Source organism: Macaca nemestrina, chromosome 3, assembly GCF_043159975.1.
Source record: "Macaca nemestrina isolate mMacNem1 chromosome 3, mMacNem.hap1, whole genome shotgun sequence".
Lineage (NCBI taxonomy): Eukaryota > Metazoa > Chordata > Mammalia > Primates > Cercopithecidae > Macaca > Macaca nemestrina.
Genome location: NC_092127.1, coordinates 138,237,551 through 138,248,514, shown reverse-complemented (window position 1 = coordinate 138,248,514; position 10,964 = coordinate 138,237,551). Strand labels below are relative to the sequence as shown.

Here is a 10,964-nt window from a genome sequence, read left to right as displayed (position 1 = left end):
TATGTAGGAAAAAACATGTGTCCCAAAAAAGAAGACAATCATGTAATTGCCATTAAATAGAAAATTATGTATAGGAAAGTGCCTAATGAGCTTGTATTGTTACTTTGAGAAAACTTCTTAATCTGTATTTGTTTTAAATTGATACGTATTCAATTGAAGTTTCCGGATTTTCCTTGCAAGAAACAGTACAAAAATTTCTCTTGGAAAACTTGGTCTTTGGAACCTCAACCACCCTTTCCCCAAATCTTAGCTCTCCTCTTTAATAACTGTGATTTTAGCTTGCTCCTCTTTACCTCATGTGTAAAATGGAGATGATAGCACCTGTTTCATAAAAGTGTATGAGGATTATATACTAAAGGGCATGTATGGTGTCTAACAGGGTGCATTCCCTGAAGTAAATGAGTAGTAAATGTATACCACCATGACTATTACTATCATGTATTACTACTATCTATCATCTATTACTAATATCATGACTGTTACTATCAATCTGAGTATTATTACTTTTTGTCCTTTCACTTCACAAGTCAGCCTTGCTGGTCATTGCCTCATTATTAGAAGCAAGTTCTAGTCTCAGGCCTCTACGTGCATCCTAAACTCTTTTCTGTAGGTCATGGCTTGATGAACGTTGCTCCACTGCACTGGATGAAGCTCCTTAAAAATGTTGGTCAGCCACCAAATGTTGTGTAAGGAAATTGAATGCTATCCTTATGATTCAGTTTCTACTGAGATGTATTATTACTCTTTAAAACTTGAGGTCTAAAACGGAATTTAACATCTTGCCTGCCCCCCATAAACCACACAACTAGATTTGTGTATCATAGCACTAAGATACTTCACCCTGGGTGTCACAGGTTTTGCGCCCCCCCACCCCCACCCCTTAAATACCAGAGACCAAGTGAAGCATTTCGAGGAGGATGTGGTCAACTAGGTCAAATGCAGCTGTTTGAGTAAGATAACTGAGAATTGCTCTTTGGATTTGGCAAGGAAGAGGTCACTGGTGATCTTGACAAGAAGAGTTCTAGCGGAGAGGTCAGGATTCGAGTGGATTTAAGAGAGAATGGGAGGAGTGTATTTGAAAATAACATTTATAGGCTATTCTTGGGGTTTTGCTGTAAAGGGGAGCAAATAAGGTGTGGTTGCTGGGAGATGTGGCACCATATTTTTTCCTCTTTAAGAGAGGAACTATTACAGCATGTTTGTATATTCTAGTAAATGATACAATAGAGTGAGAACGTTTTATAATGCAGGAGAGGGAGAGAAAACTGTAAGGGCATTGTCCTTGAGTAGCCAAAGGGTATGAAATCCAGTGCACAAGTGAAGAAGTCGGCCTTAGAAACATAGACTGTCAGTTCTTAGTAAGGGAAGGCAGAGGATGAGGTATATTTGCAAGTAAGTTAATAGAGATTATAGGACGGTATTCTTTTCAGGCCTATCAGCAGGAAGTATGTTTACTGTTTTTATAGTGAAATAAGGTCATCAGCAGAGTGTTAAGGAGGAAGAAAGAGTTGTTAGAGTTTTAAAGCCAGAGGAGAAGTGAAATGATCATCTAAGTCTTAGGTCTTAGACGCTAGAAGAGTGACAGAATTGATTGGGGAAACGTGATAGTAAGTGTCCACTTCATATGAACCAGCAAGAATGGTGATGCTTTTTCTCTAGTGATATTCAGCTGCTTCTGATGTAAGTCAAATAGGGTTTAACCAGGGTTGGGATTGTTATTCGTGAGTGTAGAGGAAGAGAGAAGGGAACTAGGGTGTTGCAAGGGGAGACTTGGAGTAAGTTAGGGAGGAGTTAATGGTTAGAGAATTTCATGCTTGGAATTGAGATGCAGAGAGGGTGCGCTGTTGTTCTGTAGCAGTGGTTTTCAAAGTGTGGTGAATGGACCCCTGGGGATTCCCGAGGTCCTTTCAGGGGGTCTGCAAGGCCAAAACTACTTTCTGTGAATACTAAGATTTTTTTTTTTTTTTTCAGTCTGTTGACATGCACTGATGGTGGAAAAGCACTGTTTAGTACTGCCAGTACCTTAGCTTGAATCAAGACAGTGGCACTGAACTATACTACACCTATAGTTTTTTTAAAAAGCCAGCTTCTCTTAAAAATGTTGATAAAGCAGTAAAATCATTAATTTTAATCAAATTTCAACCCTTGAATATATGTCTTTTTAATATGCCATTCAATGACATGGGAAGTTTTGATCAAACACTTCTGCAAACTGAAATTAGAGGGTTGTCTTGAGGAAAAGCTCTTGTGCAATTGGATTGTAAAGTGAACTAGTTGCTTTTTTTCCTGGAACAACTTTTTTACTTGAAAAAACTGTAGTCATTCACATTTGGGTGTTCAGCAGACATTTTCTCAAAAAGGAGAAAAGTGAGACTCACTACAAATGAAAATGACAGTATTTGTTGCCAGTGATAAAATTCAAGCTTTCACACAAAAATTAGAATTTTGGAAAACTCTTATTAGCTTTTGAGAGATTGGAAGCTTTTTTAAAAGACTTTTTTTTTTGGTGAGATTTTCTTCAATACCTAAAGACTTTTAATGAGTATGAGTTTTTGATATTACATGTTAAATGTGTGAACATTTAGAAGATGTAAATAACTCACTGAACTGGTATTTTCCAGATGACCAATGCATGAGGAAAACATCCATTTGAAGTGCAAGATAGATCAATAGATTTAAATGTAACCAAGGAAGAAAAGTTCATTGATATGATTTCAGATTTCATGTTGCAACTACCCTTTAAGAGTTGTTCTAGTGTAATATCAGAGAATAATGTCCATAATTCTCCAAAAAGGCTATTAAAATACTCCTTTCTTTTCCAGTGTACATATTTGTGTGAGGCCAGAGTTTCTTCTTGTACTTCAGCCACAACTGTTTGAATGCATAAGCAGATAGAAGAATTAAGCTGTTTGGGGGGAAAAATATAGTTATTTTTCATCAAAATATGTTATTTATGTTAACAAGTAATGAGTTTGTTACTTTTAAAAAGTAATATTTTAAAAACCTATCCTTTTTAATTTATGATATAGTATATGTCAATAGATAAAATCCATATAAACCAAAGCTCTTGGGGATTCTCAATAATTTTAAAAAGTGTGAGGGGATCCTGAGACCAAACCATTTGAGAATCACTGTTCTACGGTATAACTATGAGAATAGTGGGTTGGAGGACAAGGTTATTGGAAATGACAAAGTCAAGGACTGAGAGTTGCAGAAAAAGGAAACCAGTTAAATGTTAAAATCTTTAATGAGCGAACTACGTTATGGTAAGTCAAGGCATAGGAAGCCTTCAGAAATGAGTGGATCTGCAAGGTCACAGTGTATTGGAAAGTATTGAGTTAGCTCACTGGCCTGGAAATCTCTTGATATACTTGTAATGGTAAAATTGCTGTAATGAAAAAACCCAATAGTGATGTAGATTGAAGAATAGAGGTTTTATTTCTTCCCATTTAACAATTCCAAGGCGAGTGATGCAGATTGGTGATGGGGTTTGTTCCACGTGGTCACTCCAGGGACGAGATTTTTCTGTTGGTATCATTTTGTCATGTTTTAGGGCATATGGCCATCTGTCTGATAGAGCTGAACAATTGTGCCTAGGAAGGAGAGGATATATTTTGGTGAACAACTGGCAGTCTTTGCCATGCATGAAAACCAGGACTATCTCTTACATTTGTTGCATTTTCTGCAATGTTAGATACGAGGTTGGTGATTAGTAAAAGCTAGTAAAATAAGAATATAATCTTTATTATTTTTAATGTAAATGAATTTATCTGGAAATGTGTAAGAAGAGGTTGCCTGTTTGCTGTTTAGGCTCAGAATGAAATTAGGGTGTTATATTAGTCTGTTTTCACACTGCTGATAAAGACATATCCAAGACTGGGAAGAAAAAGAGGTTTAATTGGACTTACAGTTCCACATGGCTGGGGAGGCCTGAGAATCATGGCGGGAGACGAAAGGCACTTCTTACATGGTGGTGGCAATAGAAAATGAGGAAGAAACAAAAGCGGAAACTCCTGATAAACCCATTAGACCTCATGAGATTTTATTCATTGTCACAGGACTAGCACGGGAGAGACTGGCCCCCGTGATTCAGTTACCTCCTACTGAGTCCCTCCCACAACACGTGGGAATTCTGGGAGATACATTTCAAGTTGAGATTTGGGTGGGGACACAGCCAAAGCATATCAGGTGTTGTGGGATTAGTGTTTAAATCTGGGGATTTCCTTCATAATTCTTTTGTTTTAAAGTTGTGTTCAACTTCATACAGACATAGTGACGTTGAAGGGAAAAATTAATATAAAATATGCCAAGAAACTAGTGAAATGTTATGTTTAGGATCAGTTTAGCAGCTGATCTATTGGGTGTAATCTTTCAGTTCCATCCAGGAGGAGGAGGAAGAAATTTTCTTTTTGCATTGCACACTTGGTTTCTCTTGCTTCTTACTATATGTCTTTTTTCTTCATGGGGGTTAGGCACCTTGCTGTGACAAGCTTTATACTTGCCGCTTGTGTCATGATAACAATGAAGATCATCAACTAGATCGCTTTAAAGTGAAGGAAGTGCAGTGCATAAACTGTGAAAAAATTCAACATGTAAGATTTTATGACATTTTTATTTTCTTTTTAAAAACTGTATTAAGGTGCTTTGAAAACATTTAATCAAAAGTGTTATAAATAAGACTTCTTTAACTTCTAGAATAAGCAGTATCTTTGGTTTAAGTGTTTCAAACTTGTAAAAATAAACTGTATATACTTGAACATAAGTTCTAGATATTCCATTGGTAACTCAAAATGTTTTGGTTAGTTTATTGCAGTTTTTAATTATGTGTCTTTTTTAGGCCCAACAGACTTGTGAAGAATGTAGCACATTGTTTGGAGAATATTATTGTGATATATGCCATTTGTTTGACAAAGATAAGAAGCAGTATCACTGTGAAAACTGTGGAATTTGTAGGTACTGTATGTAAAACGTTCTTATCTAATTGCCTCTAATGTATATGCAATAATTGTTTTTAAAATCAACTTTATTTAGGTGTAATTTACATCTGATAAAATACATTCATTTTAAGTGTCCAATTCAGTGAGTTTTTATAAATACCGGTATCTCTTTTACTATCAGCACAATCAAGCTATAGAACATATCTATTCTAAAAAGTTTATTCATGCCTTGTTAATAATTTAATTTATCCATCAATTATTGTATAGCTTTTTAGAATTTTACCTTTGGAATATGAAAGATGTTTTGTATAAAGTGTTTTATGGGCAACTGAGGTAGAGAATTGGGATAAATTTTTCCTTTGTAAAAATTAGGATTTAAAAAATTATCAAATACAGGGTAATTTTATAAAAATTGGAAAAAACAGAAAAGTAGAAATAATAAAAATAAAATAACCTACAGCCTAACTGCAGACAAGCTACTGTTGACATGTCGGTGTATAAGGAATTATTTTCTTTCTTAAAAAAACTCAAGTATTTTAGATGTATTTTAAAGCATGTATGTAAAGTGTGTCTAAAGTACAGTACAGTGAATAAGCCACTGAGTTTAGGAAAGGTGTGTAACCAATACTGTCAAAGCCCAAGGTGTTCCATGTTCAGTCCTTTCTTCTTGTCCCTGCTGGAGGTAATCACTGTCTTAAATATTTTAAATCACTTTCCTGCCTTTTTTTTTTTTTAACATAATTTGTTTTTAAGGAAGGATAACCAACCTACCAAAATATACAGAAATTATAAGCAAATGACTTTATGAATTTTAACAAATGAACATACCTTTGTAACCACTACCCAGATCAAGAAACAGAACATTCATAGCACCTTCATAGCTTCCTGTGTGCCCCCTTCAAATTAATACACTTCCCCAAAGGTAACCAGTATGCTGACTTTTGGAAGTTTTTAATAAATTGAATCATACAGTATATGTTCTTTTGTGTTTTATATGTTTTAAGGCCATGTCTTTCAGTGGTCACATACTTAAAATTATTACATTTTCCTGTATGATTGACCCATTTATTATTATATAATGTGTCTTTTTATCTTTAGTAATATTTCCTGCCCTAGGCTCTACTGTATCTGTATCAGCTTTCTTTTGATGAGTTTTTGCATGTATATCCTTTTCCATGTAGACATTTTTGTACACTTACATTTAAGGCATGTGCCTTGTAAAACAGCATATAGTTGAGCTTTAACTTTTCAATCCAGTTAGATAAAACTGTCTTTTACTTGGAGTATGTAGTTTGTTTTTTATTAATGTAGTTAGGATATATTTGTGTTTCAGTCTACAATTTTGGTAGTTTCTATTGCCTTATTATTTGTCTTTTTTTCCTCTCCTTTCTTGTCTTCTTTGGATTAATCCGCTGCTTTCCTATTTTGCTTTTATTCTCTATAGGCTTGTTAGTTATACATTTTTCCATTATTTTCTTAGTGGTTATCCTAGAAATTATAACATACATCATTGGCTTACTAGAATAATATGTTTATCACTTCTTGGATAATGTTAGGACCTTAAACACTAAGCGTCTTTATATATAGTGCTATTGTTGTTATATATTTACCGTTTCTATTGCCCTTCTTTCCTATAAGTCTCTAGCATTGTCTTTGGAGTTAGTTTTCTTCTGCTTGAAGAACTGTCTTTAGTATTTCTTTTAGTGAGGTCCTGCTGATGATACATTCTCTCAGTTTGTTTTTTTTTTTTGTTGTTTCTGAAAAATGTCTTCTTTTGCCTTCATTTTTGAATATTTTTGCTGGGTGTAGAATTCTAAGTTTACAGGTGTTGGTTCCCCCTGACCTTCCAACAGTTTAAAGATATTCTGGTTCCATGGTTTCTGTTTAAAAATATCACCTCTCTGGCGGGCGCCTGTAGTCCCAGCTACTCGGGAGGCTGAGGCAGGAGAATGGCGTAAACCCGGGAGGCGGAGCTTGCAGTGAGCTGAGATCCGGCCACTGCACACCAGCCTGGGCGACAGAGCGAGACTCTGTCTCAAAAAAAAAAAAAAAAAAAAAATCACCTCTCAGGATTATTATTGCTTCTTTGAAAGTAAAGTGTCTTTTATCCTCCTCTTGCTGTTTTTTAAGTTGTTAGCATTTTTTCCATGTGTCCAGGTTTGATTGAGTGTAATATTTATCTGGCTTGGGGTTTGTAGCATTTCTTGAATCTGTGGCTTGATGTCTTCTGTCAATTTTGGAATATTTTTGACCAGTTTCTGTTCAGATAATGTTTCTTTACCATTTTCCCACCTCTTCTAAGACTCCATTCCATAGATCTTTTTACTACATCCCATATCTCTTTTTTTTTTATATGTATTTCTCCTACTTTGATTTTCTTTATGCTTAAATTGGACACTTTCCACGGATTATCTTCCAGGTCTCTATTCTGCTGTGTTGAATCTGCTGTTAAGCCTACCAAGTTATCTATTTATTTATTTATTTATCCATGAAATTTATATCGAATCTTCATTCTTGTTATTTTCCAGTTGTCAGGTGAAATTCTTTACCTTTTTTTTCTTTGAATGTATTGATCACATAATTTAAAGGGCTGTGCCTTATGACTCTAATATCTTGATTACCTATGGGTAGGTTTTGTTTTCTCTTTTTTCCCCGTTGGTGTTTGGTTCTGCCTTTTGACATGCTTGATTTTTTTTTTTTTTTAGTTGATTGTTGGACATAATATGTAAAAATTTGTTAAGCTCTGGAAGCTATTTTTTTTTTCCAGAGAGAATTTATTTTTCTTTCAGAAGGTAGTTAATGTAGGGATGGATAACCTTAATCCAATTTAGCATTGATATGATTAGAGTCTAATTTTTGTTTTTTTTGTATGTCCTGTTCTATTTTGTTTTTTCTTTTTCCCCCTTTATTCTTATGCTCCTAGGACTTGGTCCCTTGGAGATCTTGACTTAAAGCTAGGGTTGCTTACCAGGCCCATCTCTTTTGTGGTGGAACCTGGACTCCAAATTTTGGCCCCCTAGCATAGGAATACTTTCAGAGGATTTACTCAGTTTCTTAGGCTCTTACCTGTTGCTCTCTGTTTAGTTTCTTAGCTTGTCACAACACAGTTTAGGGTCTAAAAATCTTTCAAGGAAGAAAGAAGTAGAGACTATTGACTTTGCCTCAGTGTATTTCCTTTCTCTCTGATATCTTTGCCCTTCAAGCACTTAGTTGTGCTTTACTACTTGTAAACAACTTGTTTGCTTTCTTTAAATTGAGTTTTTCTAGTTCTCAGTAAGAGTTTTAGTCCTATAGAAGCTACTTCGTCATTGTGGAAGTAGAAGGTATAATATATGTTTCGTTTTGCTTATTTTAAAAATCATATATATGGCCTTTCTTTTTTTTTTTTTTTTTTTTTGAGACGGAGTCTCGCTCTGTCGCCTGGGCTGGAGTGCAGTGGCTGGATCTCAGCTCCCTGCAAGCTCCGCCTCCCGGGTTTACGCCATTCTCCTGCCTCAGCCTCCCGTGTAGCTGGGACTACAGGCGCCCGCCACCATGCCCGGCTAATTTTTTTTGTATTTTTAGTAGAGACGGGGTTTCACCGTGTTGGCCAGGATGGTCTCGATCTCCTGACCTCGTGATCCGCCCGTCTCGGCCTCCCAAAGTGCTAGGATTATAGGCTTGAGCCACCGCGCCCGGCTATATGGCCTTTCTTGCTTTTTTTTTTTTTTTTTTTTTTTTAAACTGAGCCCTGTTTCTAAGAGTCATCCTATTTGATTAATTAACTCTAATTAATTTTCACTTTTGTAGTGTTATTTTGTATATCACATCTACACATAGCTTCTAATTACCATACACAACCAAGAAAATCATACCCTCTTTTATTAGTTGATTTATTGACTTTCAAGTTATTGTTACTGCAAAGTACACATCTCATGCTACATGGTAAATATTAAACTTCATGAGATCATGGTATTTTCATATTTTAAATTTCTATACCTGGGGGTGCTTTATGTCAGGGTCCCCAGTGCTTGGGGTGTGGATTCTGGTGCATGTCCTGTTAGGAACTGAGCTACACGGCAGCGGGCGAGTGGTGGGTGATCGAGCATTGCTGTCTGAGCTCTGCTTCCTGTCACATCAGTGGTGGCATTAGATTCTCATGCTCCTGTCACATCAGTGGTGGCATTAGATTCTCATGGGAGCACAAACCCTATTGTGAACTGTGTATGCAAAGTATCTAGATTGTGTCTCCTTATGAGAATCTAATGCCTGATTATCTGAGGTGGAACAGTTTCATCCCGAAACCATCCCCCAACCTCGGTCCATGGAAAAATTGTCTTCCATGAAACCAGTCCCTGGTGCCAAAAAGGTTGGTGACCACTGCACTATATACAGTAGGTGCACAGTAATGTGTAGGCAGTATATCTTTGGCAGTGTTTTCAGTATTATGATAACCCTGAATATACTAGAAAAATTAGTCATCACTATTTACTATTTAAGTATAATGGATTCTTTTTATTTTAGAAAATATTTTAAAGCCCTTTTATGAATAATATGCAGACGAAAGAATAAAGGGTAGTGAAAAACAACTTCATTGGAAATTTTACTAAGAATTTGAACACTACAAACCCAAATTTTAATTCCATGTATTTCAAGTTGAAGATAATGTGTGCTCAAATATGTCAGTGTCCTTTGTAACTGCAGTTGACCCTTGAACAATGTGGGGGTTAAGGGCACCAACTGCCAGCTCAGTTGAAAATCTGAGTGTAACTTTGAACTCCCCACAACTTAACTACTAATAGCCTGCTACTGACTGAAAGTCTTACCAATAATACAAACAGTGAATTAATACATATTTTGTATGTTACATGTATTATATATTATATACTATATTCTTACAATAAACTAGAGAAAAATATTAGGATAATCATAAGGATAAAATATGTTAACTGTTCATAAAGTGGAAATGGATCATCATAAAGGTCTTCATCCTTCTTCATGTTGAGTAGGCTGAAAAGAGGAAGAAGGGAGATTGGCTTTGCTATCTCAGGGGTGACAGAGGTAGAAGAAAATCTGCTTATAAGTAGGCTTGTGTACTACAAATTTATGTTGTTCAAGGGTCAACTGTATTTACTTGTCAGTTGTCATGCTTGAGTCTGGCACGTGTGCATCATGTAAATAACTGATTCTAGATTTTAGACACATTTCTGATAGGTTCTAGCTTGTAATTACTTCTGGTTCTTCTTGTATTTGCATCATCAGAATGCAATACTAATTCCAGATCTCAGATACACAACTAATAAGTGTTGGCTTATCATTACTTCTGTACATACATTACCAAATTCAAATCCATTTGAGAAGTTTGAGAGTCATAATTTGGTTGAAGAAAAGATGACTTTCTTCATAATTGCATGCTTTGTAATTGCAAAACGTTTTGATGAATTTTTTTCATTTTTACATCATCTGTTTCCTTCTAAGTACTTTTACGTATGTACCTGCTTTCAACGTTTGTCCACTTACGAACCATATTAAGTAAAGTTTGGTGTACAAACATCATAAAAGATGGAAGAATATTACACACATCCTTTTAGCAAAATAGGATGGTCCAGGTTTTTGTCATGAAATAATGTAATTTGAAATCCTTCCTAGTAAATGACTAAGTGAAGATACCATTTTTTTTTTTTTTTAATTTTTTTTTTTGAGTCTTGCTCTGTCACCCACACTGGAGCGCAGTGGCGTGATGTTGGCTCACTGCAACCTCCGCCTCTTGGGTTCAAGCAGTTCTCCTGCCTCAGCCTCCCGAGTAGCTGGGATTACAGGCACTCGCCACCATGCCTGGTTAATTTTTGTATGTTTAGTAGGGATGGCGCTTCACTCTGTTAGCCAGGATGGTCTTGATCTCCTGACCTCGTGATCCGTCCGCCTTGGCCTCCCAAAGTGCTGGAATTACAGGCGTGAGCCACTGCGCCCGGCCACCATATTTTCTTTTTGTCCTTAGAGATACATTGTTCATTCCTTTTTTTCAGTGAGACCGTTCATATAGTACAT

The 10,964-nt window shown here is 36.0% G+C and overlaps 1 protein-coding gene across 3 annotated transcripts in view; it reads left to right on the top strand.

The window, feature by feature from the left end:
- Nucleotides 1–10,964, top strand: part of LOC105477274 (ring finger and CHY zinc finger domain containing 1) — a 38,791-nt gene that overhangs the window by 602 nt on the left and 27,225 nt on the right. For 2 of the 3 annotated variants that reach the window (XM_011733722.2, XM_011733721.2), the window contains exons 2-3: nucleotides 4,473–4,592; nucleotides 4,838–4,953. The exons of the other annotated variant lie outside the window; for it this stretch is intronic. In XM_011733722.2, coding sequence (XP_011732024.1) covers nucleotides 4,473–4,592; nucleotides 4,838–4,953 — 236 coding nt within the window. The remainder of the gene's footprint in view (nucleotides 1–4,472; nucleotides 4,593–4,837; nucleotides 4,954–10,964) is intronic. 3 annotated transcript variants of the gene reach the window in all.